Genomic DNA, 26,234 nt, shown 5'->3' on the forward strand with positions numbered 1-26,234 from the left:
GCATAATTATACAGGCGTGCTTGTTGCTGTTAATGCACTTGCAGAATAAAGCAGGTGAAAACATTTGGATGAACAGATTTGTGCACTGGGAGTGAATGAGGTCCATGTATGAACAAGACAAGTTTTGTTTCTCTTCAGTTCTGCCTTGAGTCACCTCCAAATGTGGTCCTCAGATAATGATCCTCAATAAAAGCAGAATTGATTTGACTTTTGCTGCCTCACGATACATCATGAGGTCCTGAAACCTCACGAGAAGTCATGAGACAGCACCATATATACGCAGGTTAAAAGCAGCCGTTGACATTCTGAAATTCTTCATTACGTCTTTTCCATTTATGTCACGATGTCACCACCCCTGGCATTGACCAGCTCTCCACACACACTCCTATATAAAAATCAGCAGCCGCTCCCTCACAAATTTTGCTGTCTGTCTCCACATCCTCATCATCACACACTCATTTGAATTTGCTGGAAAATCGCTGCACATCGACTTGTAACCATCAACTCTTGATTGGTCTCTGTGTTTAGTTTTATGCAACATATTTAAACAATAAATTCAAACTCAGTACTGATACTTTCATCTGGTAACATTCTATATTTTTTTCCATTGCCAATAAATCAAAGTACAATACATTTCTTCCGTTCTTCTGTTAATACATTAAATGTGCATTAACCCCCCCGAGAAATAGTCTGCAGCCAATATTGTTATTGCTGTTGAAGTCTCTAGTTGTCTTAGGGCATTATGACCAATTTTAAAGATTTATACAGCTGGACTTGGACCTGAGTGCCACAAACAGGGTATGAAAGTTAGAAAGGATTGAGAGATGGACCTTATTTCTTTAGATTTTTATAGAATTGGTCAACAACACAAATCTCAAGGGCTTGCTCAAAGGGGGTGATATGATTATTAGGACTTATTCTGTGGGTCTTTACAATATAAAGCACATTGAGGTAACAGTTGTTGTGATTTGTAATAAAATTCAATTGATAATGAGCTTATTTTTTGAGACTGTCTCGTTTTACCAGCCCCTACCAAGATCATTCACACTGACTCAAAAGTCTCTCACACAAACACACACAAACACACACCCCTGTTGTGAGCACTACTTATTGAATCAAAAAAAATGACCATGCTATCAGTGCCAGCAGCCTAAAGTTACCACTGTCAGCAGACTCCGTAGGACCAGACTCTCCCTCTGAGTCGGTGTAGAACGGCTTTTCTACTTTCTTCTCCTTCCTCTTCTCACGGCTACTGCATTTGGTCCACTCAGGCACCTGGCATAAAACAAAACGGAAAAAGCGAGAGTACAAACAGTAAGCCTCCAGCCCCGCCTCAGAGAGAAAACCCTCAGACAGAAGCAGAAACGTGGGCAGATAGCATGGCCATGAGTGCCTCTGCCTGGGCGTGATGCAGCCAAAAGAAGCCAGCCATCGCTGCTGCAGATCTGCTCTCAGATCCCACAGCCAGGGAGCAAATTTACACCAATGCTTCAATGGAGCGAGTCGTTTACTTGTTTGCATTAGAGTTTTCTGTTTTTGCACACAAAGACATTAGCACCAGGTGTTGCCTTCATGACCAGTTGCAGAAATGCTTTTCTTGTAATGATATAGGAGCAGTTCCATTAAGAGAAGTGATATCTTTGAGGAGCAGTAACTATCCTCCTACACTTAAAAAGAAAAGGCCATCTGCTTTTTCTGTGACCAAACTCATTAACCAGAGCCATCTGCTAATGAGCACGGACATCTCAGCCCCACTTAATACCCACAAGGAGCCTAATGCTGCGTGACGTGCCTGAGCACCGATCTGCCTGCTGAAAGAATCACTTCTTTAATGGTAGAGACTGAGGAACAGGGTGCTGTGTTTCAGGTAGCTTTGGCTGAGCTAAGCACAGAACAGCGACTACTATATGCGGGAGGGAGGCGTTCAGTTTAAAAGCACTTGGGTTTTTGCGGCTATATGGGTTGAGGCTCAAGAACGTGTGGCTGTTTGCCGCTAACTGACTCACACTTGTTAATGTTGTGACTCTTTCAAGCAGCGTAAAAACCTGGCAGACGTAGGGGAAAAAAAAGATTGGGATGGAGATGAGGAAAAAAGAAGGAAGTGGTTTCTTTCAGAATAAAAGTCAGGAGAGCAAGAGAAACAGGCACAGGAAGGTTTCAGGGGCTAAAAAATAAGAATGTGTGAGAACAGTTTTGGATATCACAGAGACAAAATAATAAGAATAATCCTAAATTTAATTACATGATAACTTTTAAACACAGTATTTGATAAAAGTAATCAAAAGGACAACTTCTGTTGGTAAAAAAATCAACATACTCCAATATAACTACTGGATATACCTTAATACGTACTCATACTGTCAAATTAAAAGTCAACATTAGCATTCACTACTTCACCAATACATCAAAAAAAATACATGAAATGCACTTAGTCTTCACCAGCAACAAAGTATGATATGCTAGCATGGGTTAGATGGGCAGAATGAAGAGCAGCACAGGTGGAGCAGCAGAGGGGTAGAGGAAGAAATCTGAGAACAAATCACATCAATCAAAAATAAAAAAAAATATCACGTGACAACATTTGTGACGTGATCAGCAAGCGAGTCACAAACTTCATGAAGAAAACCAAGCAGATGGACGGGAGGAGACCTGGAGGAGTCCCCGTCAGCAGGTCAAAATCTTTTGTTTTGCTTTAAGCTCTCACAAGGCTTCTGTTCTATGTTGGCGTCACTAAAAAGTGCACCTGAGTGAAAGAGAAACAATAAAATAAACAGATCTGTTCCTTAGTAGTGTAGATGTTTTTAACATTTAGAAACGTAAAAAAGGTTTTAGCTAACCCCAAAGCAAAACACCCTTCATCCTTCCACTACTGTACTATCTTCACGTGTCACATGACCACTCCTACGATGTCTATTTTCTATAGACCATGGAAGCTCCTCGAGCTTCTACAATGTAGCATAATGTTCATTTCAGTAATCTACCCTGTCTAAATGTTGGCTGCTTATCAAAAGGCACTGAGGCAGAACCAGCCTGGCATTGAGCATCAGCACTTCTGCTTTCTAAAGCAAAGCCTGGAAAAAGTCTTTAAGAATTAATAACTTTCTGTCAGAGGATTAACGTCTACAGCTCTGCTCTCACAATATACCTTCCTGCCAAATATTAATCTTTTCCAGTTCTTGTAGATCCTTTAATTTCACTCCTGCCACTAAATTACTGCTTCAAACTCGTTTTAGGGCAGTGTTTGGACAAACGAACAAAAATCTCATGTGCAGGAGGCACTCATCAGGTGGGTTTGGACAGCATGCACCTGTAAGCTTCACAGGTACATGTTTTCCAAGCTGGCAGGTGGAGAGGTTTAAGATAAGAACATGAAGATTTTTTCTCATGAAACTCGCTATATATTTAAAATTTTCAGCCAATATGAAAGAGAAGTCCCAAAACTGCTGATAAAGACAGTGTGATATGTTTGGAAGCCCCTGTTGGAGCTTAATGATTAAGTAAATCTTGAGACTAGAAGATTTTTTCCTGAGATTAAGAATTGATTTTGACTGGTCTCATTTACAAATTAGAATCAGCTTTGTTTATAAAATTAAAGAAACTTCTATCCCACTGCTTATTACTAAACAATTTATTGGACCCCTTAAAGCTGAACTCTGTCTGCTTGAAACAAACACAGTGGTCAGTCTTACTTCGTGTGAACTGACAGAGGATTTATCAGAATCAGAATCAGAATCAGAATACTTTATTCATCCCGAGGGAAATTTGATGTCACCTAAATGGTAAATGGCCTGTATTTGTATAGCGCTTTACTAGTCCCTAAGGACCCCAAAGCGCTTTACACATCCAGTCATCCACCCATTCACACACTGTGATCATTGTGTGATATGAAATGTGTAAATCATTTTGTATAAATGCCAACATCAGCAGTTTAGACGTTAACTGACAGGCAGGGAAGAAACAGAGAGAGCAGTCATCAACGCAAACACCACTGCATTTCCAAACTCAAAGGGAGGGGCACCTCTCGCCAGTCTCCTAGTAAGCCGATCCGCCCCTCTCCGGTGGTTATGACCTCCTCTGTCTGTGGAGGACCGTATAGCAGAAGGAGAGTCTGTCAGAGAGGCTGAGGCTTCAGAAGATTCACTGACCCTCCCAACTTTAACAGCCACAACTTGAGTGGATGCAATGCGAGACTTTCAGAATAACCCAGAGAGGTTTTTCCAGCAGCTGAACTTCAGAGGACAGTACTGAGTGTTTTACAGCTCTGCTTGTTTTTGCTCTTTAACTACAAATGATGTATAATAATGATTTGAAAGGCACACTATAGCTTTTCGGTCTGATTTCTTCCCTCAGCACTCCCTATGTTCTGAAATTTGTGAAATTTAGCTTTGCTGCTGATTACAACTGCATTTTAGCCACGAGATATCAAGAGGGGAATTAAACGAGTCTGACTGGATATAAAAACACACACCTAACTGAACATAATCAGTATTAATAAGCTTAAATATACTCTTAAAACAAGGAAAACTGGCAGATCCCAGCTTTTGGAAGGCTGGCCACAAGTATTGTATGGAAAAAAATAACTTGTTGACTAATTTGCATGCATTTATATCTTCGTGTAACAGCTCATAAATCACTCTAGTAATCTACTGCTCATAACCTTTTTTTTGCTTTAGTGATTCCTTAATTTTTACACTTACAGAGTGCTAGTTTAGCCCACTGGTTGAGTGGGTGACGATATGCAATGCAGCAGAAACGCAGTGGTTTTAGTCCAATATCAAATAAAGGCAAAAATGGCCCCCCTGAAATTTTTTTCATTTTTTCTTCTTTTTTTTTTGTACATTTGCACATTGATAACTATATATAGATATTTACGAATTTGACAGGTTCAAGCAAAGGCAAGTGATGAGCCTGTTGCACCCGCTGCTCTCGCCCTGGCAAAGCTGTCATTTCAGCTGGTCGTGCACGGCTCCGTGTTTGTAACCTCGTGCAGGTGTCACGGCCGGTGCACACGTATTTTTCCTTAGTCACAGCTGCATTACCACACGATAAAAAGCCATCCTGATGACAAAACAACAATTTTCTAAAAGTAAAGATCCACTTGGGAAAACACTGATGTGTTTAACCGGCTAAACTGTACAAACATCATGGTCAAGAACATGAAAGGCGCCTGTAGCACCACATTGAAATGTGCTTCACACTTAAAGAGACACGACATGGATTACTGCGTTGTGTGTTAAAAAGCAACATTATTGTTACGAAACACATGTCACAACAAAATCAAGCCTTGAGGTCACTACTGAAATTTAAAGTTTTGTCTCCTTTTCTTCTTTTTTTAGATGGAGTAGTGAAAACACTCAAGTCTTGATTTCACGTTAATTTAACTGATGAACCGATGGCACATGGAGTGAATGGGATGGAGAAGAAGAGGAGGCTTTGGAGATTTGGGCTGACAGACTTTTGTGTTTTAAGTATTGACTAAACATTAATACTACTGTCAGCATGCTGCTGTTAAAATCTGTTCTCTTCTCTATCGCATGTGCTATTGGCTCAAACAGCTGTCAGGAAACATCTGGATGGGGCGAGTGAGCTGCTGCTGAACAGAAGCGAGTGCAGCAGAGAGGATGAGGTGGAGCTTCATGCCACTGACTGTTTCTATAATGATTCGGGTGTTCTCAAATTAGGCACTTTCTGTCTAACATGTTCTCTCATTAATATGAAAATAATCCTCTTTTCTCCTTTGTGACTCATTCTCCTCCATGGATGGGGAAGTTGTTAAGCAGCATCCATTTTGAAGTAGATGGAGACCAAAAAGGATGAGCTGTTAATGCTAATGAGCTGTAAGCAAATGAAAGATGACCAGTGAAAGAGGAATCAATGTTATATTGGAGTTAGTGTCAGGCTCTGGTGACTCTGTCCAACCCCTCTGAGGCACTGCTCTGGGGAAGGAGCAACTCTCGCTCCCCTCCATTCTTTGGGGCCCCCAGAGGGCCCCTGTGTCTCTGTGTGTTACTGTTCCCACTGCACGCACAGACTCCTTCACCTCCACGTTGCGCACGGAGGGGTCAGGGGCAGCTTCAGGCCAGTCAGGCAACTCCTGGTAGCCCCCAGCCTTGGCATTCAACAGGTGGGAGAGTGAACCCAACTGGAAGTGGTCTCGATCTGCAAAAAGAAGGAAAAACAATGCAAGCACACACAGAGATCAGTGCAACAGAAAGAGCAGAGTCACTCTTATCATAACACAGAATCACAAAGTTCTGAGAAAGAACTTCAACAGCTTTGAATTTAGTTAAGCTCCACTTCAAAGTCATCTCCTTGTGCACCTCTGGACCCAAATCCTTTTTTGACTACATGCATGTGAACTCAAACTGAAGAAAACATTAACTTGTGTGGACCACTTCCATTTACAGCCCAGAGACCAAACAGGAGTTATTAGTGGAATTCAATTCAATTCAGTTTTACTTATATAACACCAAATCACAACAACAGTCACCTCAAGGCACTTTATACTGTACAAAATTCAGACGGAAACCTCAACAGCTGGATGACACCCCGTGAGCAAGCACAGGTGGGAAGGAAAAACTCCTTTTACAGGAAGATACCGCCGGCAGAACCAGGGACTGGTAGGGACGGCCATTTAGCCCGACAGGTTGAGGGAGAGGGGAGGGAGAAAGAACAAAGGACAAACAGCTAGAAGAGTGTCTAAGTGTTAACTGTGTCCTCCGTCCCAAAGTTGGAGGATCGCTGTTTCAAAGAAGAAGAGTGTGTATCACAGAGGGTACAAAGTGGCAAACAGGGAATTAAACCAAGGGAGAGTTCTGGAAATACAGACACCCTGGAAGTGATCCAGAGGAGCACAAGGAGATGACCTCAAAGAGGAAATCGGGATGAACTTTTAAAATCTCAAATCTCAAGACTTTGCTCTGTAATATGAGGATGAGTGGATTCTCCTGTCTTTGTTATGATTACTGTCAGGCTGCTGCCACGTGAAGATCAGAGAGCTGCAGGCAAAACCGCTGGATGTACTTTAGATGAATAAAAAGATGGACAGAATGTTCATGTGAAGAATAAAAATGCTCCCGGTGTAAGGACAGACTCACAGTTACAAAAAAGATGCGTGAATGCTCTGGATGACCTTTGGCTTTTGTAAAACTGTATCCTCAAACAGCTCTTGGACACATGGAAAAAAATCCCTCGTTCATTATTTCCAAGCTGTTTTGTAGATTTAAAATTGGAAGAAATTGAGATAATAATCCCTGGAAGCTTAAATCACAATACTTGTGGAAAAAAAGGATCTTATTTGTGTTGATATCTGACTGAGTTATGACTCTGAGAAGGATACGTTATATCTGATGCGGAGCCGCTGCTGCAGCTGCATCTGCTGGCTGTGTAGACCAAAACAGCCCATAACTTCCTCTTTCTTTCACTTTAGCTGTTTTTGCCTCAGGTGTCTCAACGTACAGAGAGACACAGAGCAGCAGGAAATTATGGCTCAATTTTCTGTTTAATTGATTGTGACTGTCTCATTTTTGTTAAGGCGGTTCATGACTGATGGTAATTAAACGCTAATAACATTGCTCAAACTATTTCTGCCATTATAATTTTCAAACAGCCGCAATACAAGTTCACAAACTAGAAAACAAAACTTACTGTTGACTTGCTTCTGTACCTTTAAAAGGAGACTCAAGGACAGGTGCAGGTTTGAGGGCGAGGAACAGCTTTTTAGCATACTTGCTTAGGGCTCCACTCTTCTCGGTGGGCACGATGAGTTGGCGAATGAAGCGTGCCCGGTCGCGGATGTCGTAGTTCTGGTCGTATTTGGCCAAGTTGAGAACATACTGCGTCAGCAGTTTAGTCTGAGGGGTGAAGGGACACGAAAGGAAGGTGGAAGAACAGTAAAACAACACCTTATCTACTGCGTTACGTGCATGTGCAGTGTGGGAGTGTATGTAGCTGTGGATTTGTTTGAGAGGGTCTAAGAGGATAGGACTACTGCATTAGTCTTGAGCCACCTCTCGTGTCGTAATATTTTATTAGAACATAAAAAAAAGATGTGACTCACTGAAATGTGCAAACATACATGGGAATACTGTATAAGGCAAAAACAAGAAGCTCGAAAGTCAGTATTTGGTATCACTATTCAAGAACAGTTCTCCTTGTTTCTTGAAGGACATTCAAAGCCCTTCTATGGATGTTGGCTGACCTTTGGTGCAGTTTTCTGTCACGATGAGCTCACACTGCTTCAGAAGTGCTGAGGCCCAAGCTCTAGGAAGGCCAATCCATAATTGACAATTACGAGGACACACCTGTGTGTTTTCTTATCCAGGTATGATTTTACTGTACAGGAAATGTGTTTGGTGTCCTGCTAAAAAGGACCTAAGCCACTGCAGGTCAGACAATCAGATGGTACTGCATGGTGGATCAAAGTTGACAGTCTTTTTCTGCATTCGTAATTCCATCAGTTTTAAGAAGATCTCCATCACCACTGGCTGAAATGCAGCCCCATACCATGACAGAGCCTCCATGATGTTTTACAGGTACTTGAAAGCAGTCAGAAACGAGCGCTGGACTGAAAATAAGTGGAAAAGAAATACCTCCAGAAAGCCTGGAGAACTTTTGCTGAAGACCACTTCAAAAAACGACTCTTTAGAAACAGGAATTAGGTGTTCTCAAATGACTCAAGTCTGTTTGTTAAATGAATGAACACATTTTAAACACAGACAGACTTCCTGGTATGAAACTTTCACAAAGAAAAACCAAAGGCATGTAAATATCTGGATACACTGACATGTTTCTGGTTTCATGGATTCCTGTAAGACCTCATCACGTTAAAAGAAAAAAACATAATTGGTGATAGGAGATTGGTGAAGGTTTGCAACTAGTCTGCAACTAATTTATAAGAAGACAGAGTCCCTGATTGAAAGCTTACTTGAATGATAAAGCTCAACACTTTTTTTGGAAACCATTTGAAAATTGACTCTGAATGTGACATATTTGAGTTTTCTTTAACTTGGTCTGCATTGCAGAAAAAATCTAAGAGCACTTTTAATGAAGATATGCAGCGTAATGACTGTGTGAGAGCGTCACTGGCTTTATTTCTAGACTGCAAATTTACACAGTGCATATGTGTAGGTGGCAACAATGTCCCAGGTGAGACTGGAGAAGGCAGGAAGAAGAGTGTGTGTGGACGCCACAGAGGTGTGTTTAGTGCGTTCTGTCACCTGACAGCAGCCTTGTTCACACAAACTAAATGAAAGCCAACATCATGCTCAGTCATTTATGCACAATACTGCAAGATCATTTTTAAAAACAACACGTTGGATATTGAATATAATCTCAAATGTTTCTTTTTTTGTGATGGTGATGATTTGAATCAGCAGACCTTGTTGATGTGTATTCACACTTATTATCAGGGAGAGGCAGCCAGACTATCACCATCCTGAATCCTCCCAGCTGCACCCTGCTGCTGTAAGCAATGAGCCTAATTTAATTAAAGATTAGATTTTGCCTTTACAACAGTGTCTTTGCTCACTAGCACAAATATCACTGCTGACTTGAATTTTCAAGACAAAGGGGATATTTGAGTAATTTATTCTGTGAAGTGAAATTAAATGTGTGAGTTGAAATGTTTTTATTCTGGATTAAATTCCTCTTCCTCTAAAATGTTCATACAAATGGGTCAGACTTTCCTTTCAGGTGTACCTTCTGCCACAAGTTTGTTTCTAATAAATTCAAACTTTTGGGGTTGAAACTGGTGTATTTATAACACCAAAACAAAACAACAGTCACCTTAAGGTGCTTTTATTGTAAGGTAAAGAATCTACAATAAGAGAGAAGACCCCAACAATCAGACGACCCCCTATCAGCAAGCACTTGGTGAAAGTGAGAAGGAAAAACTCCCTTTTAACAGGGAGAAACCTGAAGAAGAATCAGGGCAGGGCAGGGCAGCCATTTGTTGTGTTGTTGTGACCAATTTGTGGGTGAGGGAAGGGAGACAACAAAAGGACAGCCATAAATACTAGTGACAGAAAAACATGCCATTCCCACCTGTTTGGAGTTGGTCAGATATAGCTTGGCTGCCAAATTGATGATCTGAAGCTTCACAATGTCCTCTTCATTAGTGAATGACTTGGCCATCTTCCTTAGAACATCTGGGGCGATCTTAGGTACATGCTCACAGTATTCTCCAATCAGCCACAGGATACTTGCCCGTGCCATTGGCACCTGAGAACACAGGTTGATAGCAAACTAACACTGCTACTACAGAGGGATATGACTGGCAGAAACAGGTTTACCGTCAATGTAAACGGTGGTTCAAGAGCCCGAGTCAATTAGTGAACACTTAGTTGACACCTGGTTTATAATAATAGATACTGAATGAGGCATTGAGGTAAGCTACCATCTGCAGGTCATGAAAGAGACTCTTACCTGAATGTTGTCGGTCAGTTTCGCCATGTGCTTTATGATGTCGCTGTGCTTCTCCGGCTGCATCTGCAGCAGCTTCTTGATAACAACCACTGACTCGGCAACCACCAACTCTGCACAAAAGAAAGAAGAGTCACTCGTTGAAATCAGAAATGAACAATAAATACATACTTTTAAACATCACTACTGCTCCGAGTCAATGTGTGGAAAGTATTCAGCATTCATTTACCAGTTCATTCACACTAGAAATTCACACTGTTCACTTCATTCTGTATATTTGTTCAACTGTCATGACATTAAGACATGACCAAGACAACCTGCTGAAGTTAAAAAACGAGCAATGCAGTGAGGAAGAAAGGTGATTTAAATGATTTTGAACGTGGTATGGGTCTTGATGCCAGACGTGCTGGTTTGAGTATCAGAAAGTGCTGATCCGCTGGGATTTTCCTGCATAACCAGTAACCTATAACCAAGTTACGCTGAATGCATAACACAGATGGGCTACAGCAGCTTCAGACCACAGCAGGTGACTGTACTGACACCCAAGAACAAGAAACTGAAGCTGTAATTCACACGGGATAAAACTGGACAATAGAAGAGTGGAAAAATGTTGCCTGGGCCGATGACTCTCCATTAATGAAACAACATTCAACAACAATCAGAGCATGAAAAATAACATGAAAGCACAGATTCAACCTGCCTTGTATCAACAGTTCAGGATCCTGGTGGTAAAATGGTGTTGGGGGATATTTTCTCGACACATTTTAATCCCCTTAGTATCAACTGAGCACCATTTAAATGCCACATCCTACCTGATTATTGTTGCTGGCCATGTCTACCACTTTCATGACCACAGTGTACCCATCTCCTGATGGCTGCTTCCAGCAGGATAACATGCCATCACACACATCAAACAATCTCAAACTCATATCTAGAACATGAGAACGAGTTCACCGTACTCCACAGTCATCAGGTCTCGATCTATTTGATTAGATTTTTTGGAATGTATTTTTCTCTTTTTACTTTTAAGTCTTGTTTTTGATGTTATTTTGCCATCTGTTCATACAATATGTACAGTTTAAAGAGTGTCTTATACTAACAAATAAAAAGACTCACCATCTCGGTTGGAGAGCAGCTGCACAAGACCGTTCAGACATGTGTCCCTCACCTCGCTGATGTTGGTAGCACAGCGACCAATGGCTTGGATTGTTGCAGCCACAAAGTCTTTATCCATGCTTTTAATATATGTCTGCCAGAAAAAAGCAGCCACTCTGCATATTAATTCATACAGGAAGACAAAGTTGGTTGCTGACTGACTGCTCTTCCTAAAACATGACTTATATTTTTTAATTGTACCTGAAATTCTCTGAGGATGGTGGAAATGTTTGTCTCGTTGGCCAGATTGGTTAGAACCTCCAGCTGCAAATAACAATAATAAGAATCCATCATGTTCTCATATCTCCACAAACTGCTAAAAACTTCTGACCATCTTCAAAAAAAGAGAACAGAAAGCAACCTTTAGGACTTTGATCTGAGTTGGATCTGTTGAGCGGATGTAGAAACTCTTCAGATATGGTTCAAACATCCCCTGTGACACACAAAGACAGGAAGAACCTCCGTGAAGCTTCGTTAGAATAAAAATACCATTTAAACACATAAATATAAAACAGAAGAAAACAGAAACACCAGCTTTAGCTCACCCGTCTCTTAATGGACATTGTTGCCACGTTCTGAAGAACAACATACTGGACTTCACTAAAAGAAGAAGACACAGAGTAAGTAGCGATCGAGGATTATTATCCTGATAACTGGTAATTATTTTGCTGTCAGAAGAAAACAAAATTTTTGTCTGAGACAGGCTAAGAAGCGAGGCACAAGGAGGAGCTTTCAGGAGGTCTCTAAAAAAATGACAATATGCAATCCTGATTCTTTTTTATCATCATTTCAACATCCTCATGACTTTTCTGTCACTGATCATGACTGAAATCACACCATCACAGACGCAGGACGCATGCATCAAGTGCATCGGCCATTAAATTGTTCCCCTGTTGTTATTTAACCCACTTTAGTGCCTTATTTGGGACGTCTCTCCATCAATACATGGCACTTTAAACAAATGAATTGTATTCTTTACCTGCATCTCTCAGCTTTTAAGTGATTGATAGAGTTTTTAGATTTTACATGGACCTGCTCTGACTTGTTCTTCTTCCCTTGGTATGTCATTACAAAAAACAAAAACAAACAAAACTCTTCTGCAGCTGTATCAAGGAAATCATTAGTATTAAGAGAAGTATTAAATTTCACCACGATTCATAAAGATGTTATTCTCACTTATAATTGAAACTGCTTGCAGTGCTTAGCCGCCAGAATGCTAACAGCTGAATTTCTAGCTTTAAGGCAGAACAAGTGGCATCTCTACGAGTTGTGTTTTCTGTTTATTTTAACTTTTTTTTTGTCCGATCTGTCAGAAAGAACATATTGTTATTGCTAGTAACAGCTTCAACATCTGGATTTCAAAATTAAAAATGTTGAGGGTAATGTGACCTAGCTTACTTTTTCAAGCAATAATTCTTAATCTTATGCAAAAACTAAAAGAATTCCAAGAGACGTTTCACAATTGGCCTCTACTTGAAACTTCTGGCACGTTTGTAGCTACCCCTGTACGCCACAAAACGTAGCAAGTACAAATGTTTTAAAAACATTCCTGTTAAACATCAGCGCATTATTATTTAAGGCAGTAAATCCATGTGGTTATTATGCGAGCCCGGACGCCACAGAGTCAATAGCAATAAGTCTAATGAAAGATAAGGTATGGTACAATGAATTTTGGACGACTCTCCCACAGAGAGATGCTGGTGTTTGGTCGCTGCTGATTGATGATCCCATTACAACACACCCTGAGCCACAGGACCACTTGTGCAATAAAAAGCTGACAGTGTGCAGGACTTACAGGCAACAGGCCACCGATGTGCGATCATCACTCCTCATGGTTTATGAGTTCATGCTTACTTCAGCTTCACTGGGCTCCCTGTTTAATTTTACTTTCTGCTTCTAGGCATCAGCGATCCATTTTATTACGCTCACTTGTTATTTTGTTGTCATACTGTTTTCCACTTTGCTGAGTTTTGTGGTTGTTAAATCTTTTTTCCCCTCCCATTTAGCTGTGTATTTTTTCGACATTTCAACTTGTTTCCTGTTACTTTCTCCAGAGGGGAGGGTGTTTTAATTTTGGAAAATGGCGATACAGTGATTTGAAAGCAATTTATTTTGAAATTATAGACTGTAAAGCTCACCTGTGGCTCCTCAGGAGACGGACCAGGGCCTTGGCAATCACACCAACCTCCGCTTTAGGGGCCAGATGGAAATACAGCTGAGCCACAGCCATCACCACCTGGATTGTGTAAAGAATGAGAAAACAGAAACTTTTAAGTCTCACACAGTGACATAACCTCCCAATGTAAAAAAAAGAAAGAGGTGTAATGGTGAGTGTTGGGCCATTAATGAGTTTTGTTCTCTATTGAAAATTCATTCATTTTCAGCAGTTAATTACCAAGGCATCACTACCTTATGCTTATGTTGCACTGGAGATGACGAATGTGTTTGGATTTATTCTGCTCATGTGTTAAATATACATGAACAAACTAAAGCAAATACAGATTTGCTCTCTATTTACTGCTCTAGCAGTAAAAAGTTCATTCAAGAGGCAGGAGTTTTAAGATGCTCAATATGCATTGGAAACAGTTCTTACAAAGCAGAATTAATTGTGTAGATCCAATGCAGCATGTTAAAAAAACCAAAAGCGCATATGCACTGGAATGCTGACTGGTTGAAAAGTGGGCCTGAATAGGAAATGGAGCAATATTGGAGTTCCCCATGAAGACGACAAAGTACAAAAAAGCTCAAAAAGCAGCATGAGAAGCACCAAGAGCAGTGGACAGCTTTAATTGTTTCACTTTATGACAATGTTTCCTATGTTTTCACTCCTGTATGGTGACCCTGAGAGTTCAAATGCACGGAAACTTAAGAAAACACCAGCAAATAGAAAAATGCTGCGAAACCACAGAAAACACAACCAAAACTGAATAACAAACATTGGCTGTAGAAAAAACACAAAAAGGTTTTTGAATGTTTGTTATTACCCGTTTACTGTTAGCCTGTCACTTTCACAGCTGTTCCCAAAAAACACTCCTTATATGTTTTGTGAGGTTTTTTTGTGACATTTTGTGGCATTTGTTCTGTTTACATTGAGTTTTATTCTAATTGTGTCGCAGACATCATCATTTATTCCACATATTTTTAACAATGAGTCCTGTTGACTCGACAACATGTAGACAATGGCTGGATCACACAGGACCAACGCACAACCACGCTAGTCTTTTGAGAGAAAATAATGTTTGAGGCGTTCATAGGTGTGGTTGATTTCATGTGTAATTCACAAAACTTGCTCTGTTTTTAGTTAGTTTCATATCAAGCTCAAATGTTAATAGATTCTATAGTTCGGCATTAAATATCAGCTGTAAATTGCATGTCACAAACATTACTTTGCGGACCTGATTCTCCTCCTTATATTTCGTGGTTTGAGTTCTCACCTCTTACACATGCTGATAATCCTTTTTTTTTTACACCCAAACCCAGTTCGTGTTGGTGCAATGCGTTAGTAAATCTGGCCCTAAACCCTTTACAGGATGCTTCCTCATCAGTCAGTCACTTCAGCCACCTCTAAACAAGAACTCTGAACAATGTTGGGAGAATCAGGTCAGAGTATTGTCCTTGTCCTTTCTTATATGTAGCACACAGCAGGAGACAACTGGAAATGTTCTATTTGTTTCAAGAAAGGGTAGACACATGGGTAGACACCTGAATCTCAGTTGATATTCATGAAAGAAGTTTGAATTGACACAGACCATTTCTGATTGTTTACTGGTAAATTTATGGGCTGTAAAGAGATGCAGAGCTGAAAAAAATGATAGTCTGTAGGTTTGTCACCATGAGACTAAGCTTCAATGCTGGAAACTTTAAAGTAAAAAAGACCAGGTTGTTGGTCTGCATCAAAGTCAGAGCAGTCAGACTGGAACCAATGACACTTATTCATACCTTCATCACCTCTACACTGGACTACTGTAATTCTCTCTATTTGGGTCTTCAACACTCGTCTCTCCATCGCTTGCACTTAGTCCGCTTGCTGCTGCGCGTCTTTTAACAGGTGTTAGACTGTATGAACACATCACTCCAGTTTTAGCAAATTTACACTGACTCCCTGTAAAATATTGTATTAATTTTAAGATTCTTTTACATACTTTTAAATAATATGGCGCCTAGTTATTTAAATGAATTCCTCAACATGTATGACCCCAAAGGAGCACTGAGATCATCTAGTCAGATGCTTTTAGCACAACCAAGGTCTCGATTGAAACATAGAGGAGATCGGGCCTTCACAGTAGCAGCACCCAGACTCTGCAATAATCTGCCGGAGGAGACTCGTACTTCAGAGTCTATTCAGTCTTTTAAATCGCATCTTAAAACTCACTTTTTTACTTTGGCTTTTAATTCAAGTTCAGTATGAGTACCATCAGGCCTGTTTTATGTTTTTATTGTTAATTCACTGCCTTCTTATTTATCTATATTTGTTTCTCTATTTTTTTTTTTCTTGTTTTTAACCAATTGTGAAGCACTTTGGTCAACTCTGTTGTTTTTGAATGTGCTATACAAAGACATTTTGAATTGAACTGAATTTGAATTGACTGTAGAAAACTTTATATACAGTCATTGGTTGGAACTGATACCTGCAAATATGCAACTGTATGAAGTCATCACTGGAAAAGGAAACTATTTGGTTTTCCATTTCATTGGTTTGATGCAAAGCAGGTAACCACATAAAGAGCAATTACAGCTCCATGATTGACTTTTCCACTTCATGCAAGATAAGCGAACACTTGTTGGCTCAGGAATGGGAAAAGTGTTTCATATTTTATTTCACCACAAGAAACCAGCTCGCCTACAGCAATACAAAGGTTGGATAATGTGTGTGACGGCAGAATTTCACAATATCTAACATGGGTCAAAACAGGCTACTCAAGGTGACCACAGCAGCACTAATGCATTGTGATGCTTTATTAATTTCCTTGGGGAAATTGCCCTCATTTTTGAGCAAGAGGTCAGCTCAGATTAAATGCTGTACACAAGGACACTTACCATTAAAATGCTTAAGTGTCAGAGGCTTTATAAGTTGAATGAAGACCTCATCTACTCATTAAGAAATGATTTTAGAGGGCACAGCCATTTTCCATGGTAGTGAGTCAATAGACTGAGTTTTACTGCAGGAATGTGTGTGTATAATTCAAAAGAGCAGAGGTCTCACAGCTGCGTTGCGGCTCTGCAGGAGCGGTTTGGTATTCCTTAGTAGCAGTCGGTGGTCTGGATCCATCACATATGGCTTCCTCTTAGCCATGGCAGCAGCCTCGGCCTTCTTCTCCTTCTCCTCTTCGTCTTCATCCTCATCTTCATCTGAGCCGTAGAAGGTCTTATCGCCGCTGCCTCCCTCCTCCAGCAGGGACTCCTGCAGAGAAAGTGATTCTTGAGGAGTGCTTTCAAGTTATAATAAAATTTTCACTGCAAGATGCAAGTAGATGTATACTTAAGAGTTCTGCTGTCTCATCCTTCCCAATTCAAGTGTTTAATCCTAACTTCTATGGCCACTGTAGGACTAATGTGTCAGTTAAGAGAGATAAAAAGCATTAAATTTACACCCCTTAATGGCTGTGGCCAGCCGGCATGATCTGATATTGTTTGGATCACATCTTCATCTGCCCCAGAGTTTTCGTGTATCTCTAGAAGGCTGTCAGCCCACGCTTTACCTTAGCTGTCAATGCTGTGTGAGAGGTGTCTGCATCTATTTAATCTGGAAAAGGCTATATAACTTTGTGAAAGGAGTTTAAGGTCAATAAGTCAGAGAAGCTCCCGTCTGACCGATGACAGTGATACTGGGTTGAATTGTTAAGGATACTTGAACTTTTCTGTGTGAAAGACTGCTGTTTTTGCTACTGTTAACCTGTTAGCCTCTGTTAGATACTGTTAGCTGCTGTTATCCGGTGTTAGTAAAACTGTTGTTGTAGTGGACACAATTTTTGGGACCCTGATGCTTAGGGAATAAACTCATACAATGTGAGAATGTAATCAAACTGTTTATCAGATGTATATTGAGCTTCAAATGTATCAGTCTGATTTTTATGATACTCAAGCTTATCATTAGCTACCATTATGTTAGCTTAAAACTAGCTGCTGTTGCTCTTTAGCTGGCTCTTTTCGTCTGTTGACTGCTTATGTTATACTTGAGCCCTCAGTTCATCATCTGTATGCTTTTAGCTCCTCCTCTCTTTATCCTCCATTTAAGCCAACTTTCTGCTGATTGGCTGCCCCTTGCAAAAACATGGTTTGCTCTCATCGATATCACAACGAGGCAAGAGCAGAGAATGTGTCTGAAACTGAGCTCAAAGAGCAGTCTGGGGTTTTGGCTCACATGGATTACTTGGACCTTACATGAAACTTCAGCCATGTTTAACCTTCGAGCGACCAAATGTCTTCTTGTTAGAATGGTTTCATTAAATACTTTTATTTTTATATCTTCTTCTTAAGTGAGTTTGTACTGAACCTACGCTGTTTCCTTTATATATGAGACATATTTCAAGATATTCTAATGACACCCAATTTGGTTTTTAATGTTTTTTATGTTAGGACTTAGAAAATGTAAATGATATAAGACAAATTATATTATTTAGACATACCTTGCATGTTATCTCTTGCAAAACAAACCATCTGCATTTCAATAACACTTTAAATCTTGAGTTCCGTTTGAGTGAATTATATATGCAATATGCAAATATACAGTAGAAAAACTACACTGATCAACAACAAGTCATGGTCGGGGTGTTTTTTTCCCTACTTTATTGTCTCCATTTAAACCTAAATCTAAACAATTCAATGCCAATAAAAATTTTATAGCTGCAGATATAATTATACAGCTGGTTTGGTAGTCCACGATCTCATCGCTGCACTTTGCAGATGATGTGGTCTTTCTGGCCTCATAAAGAACTGATCTCAGTTCAATTTATTTATATAATGTCTATTGCCGCACGGTGCTTTATATTATAAGGTTTTAATAGAGAGCAACCCCCACAAGATAATTCTTCACGAGCAAGCAGCTGGCAACAACTCCCTTTAACAATAAGAAACCTCTGCTAGACCCAAACTCAGGGAGGAGCAGCCACCAGGTTTGTGTGACATACATATCAGTCTTGTTCACAAGTCGGGAACAAAGCTTAGCAATAGAGTGTGGAGCCCTAGTCTCTATCATTCAGGAGACTAGAGGACTCAGACTAGAGGGACTAGTCCTCCACACTGAAAGGAGCCAGTTGAGGTGTTTTGGACATATCCTACTGTGAGGAGGCCCACGATATGCTGGACAGATTATATCTCTTGGCTTTGGCTTTAGTAATGCTTCAGTGTCCTCTCAGAAGAGCTGGAGGAGGTGGCCGGGAAAAGGAAGGTCTGGATGTCTATGCTTAGACTGCTCCTGCTGCGACCCAGAAAAACAGCAGAAAATTGGATGGATGGATAATAGGTCCTTTTTAAATCGTCTATGAAAGTCATGAAATGGAGAAAAAGGAGCGCAGTGTGGAAAAATGTCCTTATTGTAAAATGGCTGCAGCACATTTATGGGTAATTACTACAATAGCAATGTTGTGGAAAAAAATTGTTCCATTTGGGCCTAGTCACTTTTGACAAAAATAAGTCAACAGGTGTGTTTATAAAAACTGATAAATATACTGAAATCAGGTGGCAGTGAGAGAGGAAAAGAAATGACAGGATGATTGTACCACTGCACAGTCACAGTAGTAGCTAATGTACCTATACACCTCTGCTGCACCGTAGTCACCCAATATGTGATTCATATGCAAATTAGAAAGTAGTGACAAAACATAATGGCTAAACTTATTTCTAGGGTTGTAAGTTTGCGTGGAGCGTTGTAACAGGCAGTGATGAAGCCGGTGATATTTTGTTTATATTATGTACTAAAATTCATCGATACAAGTAGAGTCTGCATGTTAGGTGTTACTGCTCCTCAGTATAAATTCACGTTTCTGTAACACACAAATTAGTAATGAAAGTATTCGATGAGACTCTAACCTATGAATCTCTTATTTTACCTGTTCAAGTGTGAACATCTGCTGCTTCTGTGTTTCTTACTTCACTCTCAGTTAAATAAAAACTGAAGACTGTCAGACTGAGGAATTGGTTAACCCAAGTGCAAGCAGAAAACTTGATGTATTTACAGAGAGTGAAAAAAGGCCACAAAAGGCTGTACAACAATGAAAAGAAAATGAACATCTCAAAATGGTCAATAAGATTAAATCCCCTAAACTGAGAGCGTCAACGACAGAACGCATGGCAATCTGACAAAGACAGACTAAACATACACTAAGAGGAAAGGATAATAAGGATTAGATGAATCAGACTTTTTAAATTCTCGACCGTGATCTCATGAACTCTTCCAATGAAGTCAAGTCAACGTGATTAGGAAAAGGAGGTAGAAGATTGGAAAGAGCAAAGTTGGAAATTGGAAATTTTTTGGACTGCTCTTCAGTTACTCACCTGCACCTTCAGAATAAATTTGCACAAGGAAGCGAGCTTAGGTTAGGTAAGGAACACTTGAACCAAGTAGGGTGGGAACAGATCGAAAGCGGGAAGTCACAACATAGAAAACCACATTCAAAAAGTGAAAGACAGACAAGGAAAAAACTCACATAGAACCGAGAATAACCAAGGATAATAAGAACAGTTTCACATTAGTCTATATGTTACTCATCAAAAATGTAACAGCTGTTGGCCTGCTTGCTTTCTCGTGCTGTGTGTTGCTTACTTACATTGATGTTTGGGTTGAGAAACTGCGTTCTGGCGTAGCGGGTTAGCATGTTGATGATGACGACCTGCCCCCACTCCTCAACATCAATCAAGAGATTACACAGCTTCCTGTAGTTCTTGTGGATTAGATCAATGCGCTCCGGACACACCTCTTCAAAAGCCATCACAACGCTTCCTGCCACCAACTGCAGTGCATTTCAGACCACACACATTAAGATAAAGTTCATGAATCTTCCTTTAGGAGGTTACAAGTTAGCCCTGTTGATTTTAACAATATCCATGCATTGTACAATTAAATCTTCAACGGTACAAAAAACCTGTAACTACTGACTGACTTCTGCAGTCTGTTTCTGGTTTTGTTGCATTTCCCAGAGAAAGAGCTAATGCAAAAACTGCAAGGTGAAAAAGGAGACTGGTTAAACAAATGATAAGCCTTGAAACAACCGGGGCATTAAACGCAATCTGGTGCTGTGCACAGCAGCTGGTCCCTGATATTTTGTGCACTGTGTGGTTTGCAAAATTGTATTTTTCTTTGCTGGAAATAAAATCTGGAGAAAACACTGAATCAACAATGAGAAGAGAGGAAAAACATACCGTGGTTTTGTCAGCGAGGAGTTTCTCTATGACTTCAATCAGCTGGTCTTTTTGTTCAGGATCCAAACTGAGAGGAGAGAAGAATAAATCAGTAAAAATGCATGAAAAATTGTTCCAGGAACTGTAAGTAATCATCCTCAAGGGTATAAAGAAAATGGATTTTACTGCTAGAGCAGCAATGGGTTCTCAGGAGTCTATTTTTTACTGCTAAAGTTTTACAGTTGCAGCAAGTCATATGAACATTTGATCTAGCAGGCCTAGTAGTTCTCAGACTGGGAATCAAGGCTCCCACAAAGAAAAAACAACAAAGAATTCATAAAAACTGTGTTTTTCTCTATCAAATTTATATATTTCCTACTGTGTTAAAGTTTGTAAAAAAAGAGAAATGGTCATATGAAAAATAAAGTTTCAATAGGACTGTACGCAGTCCTGTAAAAAAAACTAAGCACACTCTTACTGCTTCCACTGGAATTAAGAGGGTAAGTAGCAGACAGGTGCGGCTAATCAAATGCACTTGATGAATTATGACCACCTCCATAAAAGCAGACAAGTTGTTAGTTTGCTGGTCTGGAGAATTCAGATGTATGTTAACACAATATTGAAATCCACCCCAGAAAATTTGTTCTCTTTTGTATGAATGTCTGTTTGGGCTCCTAAAAAACAAGATGCTACATCTCAAAGGGTTTATCCTGATACAATAAAGCCGTGCAATGCTCAGAGAAGTTGCTAAAATCCCAAGACTACACCGGAACTGTTAGGCATGCTGGTGAAGAGGTGATGATTTGGGTTTGTTTTGCAGCCACCAGACTTGCAGCACTTTCCAGTTGACCATTTACTTCTCTGTATATCAACGTATTTTATAGTCAGTTATGAGGCCATCTGACTAACAGCAAACTCTTGTCCCAAATTGGACCATGAACTTGGAAAATGAGCCCAAATACACCAGAAAATCAGAATGAGTGACAAAGATAAGAATCAAGGTGTTGCAATGACCCAGTAAAGTCCAGATCTCAACCCAGTTCAAATTTAGTGGTGAGACCTTAGGAGAGCTGTGGATAAATAACCAAAACTTTATAATGACTGTGAGAAAAAAATATGATCATTAGTCGTTATAATAACTGATACACTAAGAGCTAGCAACTCAATAAATCATGCTAACTTTGTTTTATAAACCTAAAACTGTCCTTTTGGGTTCGTACCTGTATAGTTTAGGGATTGCATGTGCTGCGGTCTTCCTGACATACGGAGACATATCCGAAGCAGCTTCTTTGATGGCCAACATCATTATTGGAACGATGATTGTTACTCTTATGCTGGAGAGGACTCGCAGGGCGCTGGCTCTGATCAGCTGGTTCGGATCCTGGAGAAGTACAAAGTGGTGGAAAAATACACTTTTAGAGGTGGTGAAATGTTGCATTTTGTTCATCGCAAAATAGTAATAAAATCTAAAGGAGCAATCTGTAGTTATGCTAGCAGCTCTGTGGTGCTGTTCCCGGGGCTAGTAGTTCCTGCAGTTTTATGCTAAACTCAGGATGCTAACATGATCACAATGAATAATATAAAGGTCAGTCAGTAATGAAATACAACACTGTTAAGTAAAGTAGCTTACCACTTTTAGGAAATTAGCACTAAAACACAGCACTGCCATCGCTGGTTCTAATATAAAATGTTTTTTAAATTTTATTTATTTGGTCGTGATTTCAGGCCAATTTATCCAGTAATTCCAGATATTTAAATCAATTCATTTTCATTTCATTTATATAGCGCAAAATCACTACAACAGTTGCCTCAAGGCACTTTATTTTGTAAGGTAAAAACCCTACAATAATACAAGGAAAACAGAAAGCCCCAACAATCATATGACCACTATGAGAAAGCGCTTTGGTGACAGTGGGAAGGAAAAACTCCCCTTTAAGAGGAAGAAACTGCACAAAGAATCAGGCTCAGTGAGGGGCGACCATCTGCTGTGGCCAGTTGGGGGTAAGTGGATGAAGACAGCAGAGAGACATGGTGTGAAAGAGAACAATTAAATTAGTGCTGTCACCGTTAAACTCGTTAAAATGACGTTAACGCCATAACCGCATTAAATCTCCGTTAGTGAGTTAGCGCGGATCGCCCCGTGCATGGGGCTGTATGGTGCTAACGCGTTAACGAACTAACCGCGCTAACGCGTTAATTTAAGCAATCAATTCAGTTTCATTTAAGCTTTTTTTGTCCAAATGTTGTAAACAAGTTAGGCTTTTAGAGCCATTCACTCATAGTTAACGAGGACTATCGTGCAAGCTAGGTGAATTGCAGCTAATTTTTGTATAATATGAAGACGAGGCTTTAGAAAAATGGTTTATATTATCTCAAATCTAAAAAATTGTCACATATATAAACTGCTGTACCTTCAGACCTCGCTGAAACGTGGAAATTGAAAGCAGAGCAAGATCCTGCTGCTCCTCAGCGTAACGCACCAAGTAAACATAGACCAGCTTCTTCACCTGGAAAGACGAACAGTAAGAGGGAAAGAAGAAACAAATGTAATCGTTTAAATTTTAACAATTTCATCCAACCTATGTGTATTAGCTTAATTATTTTCACTGAGATGAGTCCAGTAAGGCACAGTTATTAAAACATGCAAAAGTGGAGAAGGAAATTGCAATTTTGTTTATATGAGATAAAACTGCACTCCACGGAGGTTTGGAAAATGTGATAAGATAATAGGAAGGAAAATGAAGAGTGCAGAGCCTGTAGCACATGAAGCAACATGAGACTAGGTTCATTACCAACCTCTATGTTTTTACAAGCCACGTTTTTCACCACAGCGGGGAAGAGATCTGATGCATTTTTACCTCGGGCAATCATCTGCAGAGAAAAGACGCATCCAAAAAGCATAACAAAGATTTCACAAGATGGCATTTTTCAAGCATTTCAATTGTTGGCAAGAAAAAATACATTTTTTATGTTTTATTTTATCTTTTGATGCTTTTTTTTGTGCTCTTGGCCCGGCAGGAATGATGAATGAAAAGATGGGTGTGGAGCCTCAGAAGTAGAATATGTAGAGTATGAATATTTAACAGCTGACTGCACAGTTTGCATCTCTTATCACAGTAGTTAAATCATTGGAGGCAGCCTTTGTCTTATGGCTCAGAGCACAGTTTTATAAAATGACTGCATTTTGACAATAATACCATGAGATTAATCGCCAGTTTTGGTATAGAGAGCATGCTTCTGGCCTTTTCTTAGTCTCAGAATAAGTAAAACATTATGCATTGTATGTTTTGCATTTAAAGGTTTGACCTTGTGCACCTGTGTACCCGCTGATCAGTGAAATCTCAAGGGGGGGAAATCTGCCCCTTTCTGCAATGTTAATGTTCCAGCTAGCCACTTACTTTAGTTAAAAAATAAAATAAAGATTTCCAGGTTTTTATGTGAATCTACACCCACTGGCCACTTCATTAGGCCAATGAGTTAACTATTCATCAGCTCGTTACAGCATCAGTGACATCATCAGACAAGATCAGTTAAATAATAACTAAAGTAATTTTTTAAAAATTATGGTCATTATTAGAGACAGAAAGGAGGATTATGGGTATGCTCACTGGCTAATCAGATGTCAGCTGTGTGCCTTGGTTTCACAGTTAACACTACCTGTTGCTAATCATCAAGATGGAGACTGCAAAGACACTCAGCTCAGCTCAAGGCTTCAAAATTGAAGTAATGACAGATATGGTGGCTATGAGGATCTTTTGTTTATCATCCACAGTAAACGTGACTTATTTTTGTATATATTTATTTTGTTTTGTATATATCCCTGTTGACTGTACGTTTTTCTCCTGTTTGCTATTTATTCCTGTTGTCTACTATTTATATTGTATTGCGGCAAAGTTGGTGTGGCGCACCCACAATTTCATTGTACATATACATTCTATTCTGTTCTCTGTTCTGAAATAGTGTTATACAACAGTATTATCCATGACATTTTTTAAAGCATGATAATAAACTTCATGGCTCACTCTTGATGTGATCCTAATTTCCCCACTGTGTCCATCTGATTTATACTCACAGCTACAATCCGCTTCATTGCCTCCAGCTTCAGGGAGTCTTTGTTGCTGTCCAGCATCTCTTTCAAGTCGTCATGTCTGTGGGAAGAAAACATTATAAAAATATATTTCACAGCATGGAAACCACCAAACACCCAGAATGCAACAAGAAGTACTGATATGTTTTACTTTTAAAGCTCAAAATTGATCAAAGACTACAGCTGTGACCCCAAAATTATTCTCTTTGAAGTAGGAAAGCCTCACAAAATAAAGAAACATTTGAACATAAAATACCTGGATAATTGGAACGTGGCATAATCGCTAAAACAAAATGACTTCTCAAACACAGACTGTTGATAAATGGGTAGAAACGAGTGTTAGAAATATTTTGGATGCAGCGAAGTAGAACAATACATAAAATAGAATACATTAGGTCTATCAGTATCATATACAGTTGTTTATTATTTAAATAAACAGTCTAGTGATTTTATTAGCCAAATGATGGGCCAGTGATCTGTGAATCAGCAGCTTGTTTGATAAATGATATTATTTCTTCAGCATTTTCTAATTGCAGATCGTCATATGCAAGGGTTTATCGCTGTTCTTTGGTTTTTGATTTTGATGTTGCAGTTTAAAGAACATATGATTACCACGCTAAATCAACAAAACGATGACCAAATCAAGTAAAATATTTTGTTATCACTTGCAGAGTTGAAAAGTATTACTAATTCAAAAAAATTATAATTTATCATATTTGTACTTGACCAAAAAATATAAACATAAGATTGTAAAGCAATTGTCATCTTCTCCAGTTGACTCTATATAAACTTTAATGATGATTCTTGCTATTAAACCACAAGATTTTAAACCATAGCAGAGAATGTCTACTAGCTTTTTCCTATTAACTTGTTCTTTGGGTATAAAAGCTTTTGCTGTTTTATTTTATTCAAGCGCAGTTGTACTTTGGCTAATGTTCATTTTCCACTTCAGGTTTTTAGATTACTAAACAGAAACCAAATAAAGATTTGAGGTGTTCGGATTTAGCTTGTAAAGCTAGTTTTCGATTTAGTTTTTACTACTTTTATTACTTTTGATATCAGTTTTTTACGGAGGAGGAAAAAAAAGTGGGCATGTCTTTTTTTTTTTGTTTCCAGAATTTTGAGATTAAAGTCAGAATTCTGACTTAAAGTATATTTATTGTTTTATTGTATATTATTTTCTAACAGCTGTGCTTTGTATCTGCATACAGACTACTGTATAACAGTGCTTTGT

General features: G+C 39.4%; 1 protein-coding gene across 13 annotated transcripts in view; it reads right to left on the reverse strand.

Moving 5' to 3' along the window:
- Window positions 1–26,234, reverse strand: part of ap3b2 (adaptor related protein complex 3 subunit beta 2) — a 60,015-nt gene that overhangs the window by 19,543 nt on the left and 14,238 nt on the right. For 5 of the 13 annotated variants that reach the window (XM_086299365.1, XM_086299358.1, XM_086299360.1 and 2 more), the window contains exons 2-19: window positions 24,986–25,061; window positions 23,710–23,784; window positions 23,325–23,420; window positions 22,134–22,294; window positions 20,935–21,001; window positions 20,343–20,525; window positions 16,781–16,978; window positions 13,716–13,813; window positions 12,123–12,177; window positions 11,939–12,010; window positions 11,779–11,841; window positions 11,539–11,671; window positions 10,426–10,535; window positions 10,045–10,221; window positions 7,667–7,853; window positions 6,029–6,159; window positions 2,007–2,045; window positions 1,161–1,275 (exon numbers count right to left, since the gene is read on the reverse strand). In XM_086299365.1, coding sequence (XP_086155491.1) covers window positions 1,161–1,275; window positions 2,007–2,045; window positions 6,029–6,159; window positions 7,667–7,853; window positions 10,045–10,221; window positions 10,426–10,535; window positions 11,539–11,671; window positions 11,779–11,841; window positions 11,939–12,010; window positions 12,123–12,177; window positions 13,716–13,813; window positions 16,781–16,978; window positions 20,343–20,525; window positions 20,935–21,001; window positions 22,134–22,294; window positions 23,325–23,420; window positions 23,710–23,784; window positions 24,986–25,061 — 2,036 coding nt within the window. The remainder of the gene's footprint in view (window positions 1–1,160; window positions 1,276–2,006; window positions 2,046–6,028; window positions 6,160–7,666; window positions 7,854–10,044; window positions 10,222–10,425; window positions 10,536–11,538; window positions 11,672–11,778; window positions 11,842–11,938; window positions 12,011–12,122; window positions 12,178–13,715; window positions 13,814–16,780; window positions 16,979–20,342; window positions 20,526–20,934; window positions 21,002–22,133; window positions 22,295–23,324; window positions 23,421–23,709; window positions 23,785–24,985; window positions 25,062–26,234) is intronic. The other 8 variants (XM_086299368.1, XM_086299370.1, XM_086299363.1 and 5 more) reach the window with 3 other exon arrangements.

The sequence above is a fragment of the Aulonocara sp. 'chitande type north' Nkhata Bay genome, linkage group LG7 (assembly GCF_057382095.1).
Source record: "Aulonocara sp. 'chitande type north' Nkhata Bay isolate Kocher_YH1m ecotype deep benthic linkage group LG7, A_spYH_male_GT1.1, whole genome shotgun sequence".
Lineage (NCBI taxonomy): Eukaryota > Metazoa > Chordata > Actinopteri > Cichliformes > Cichlidae > Aulonocara > Aulonocara sp. 'chitande type north' Nkhata Bay.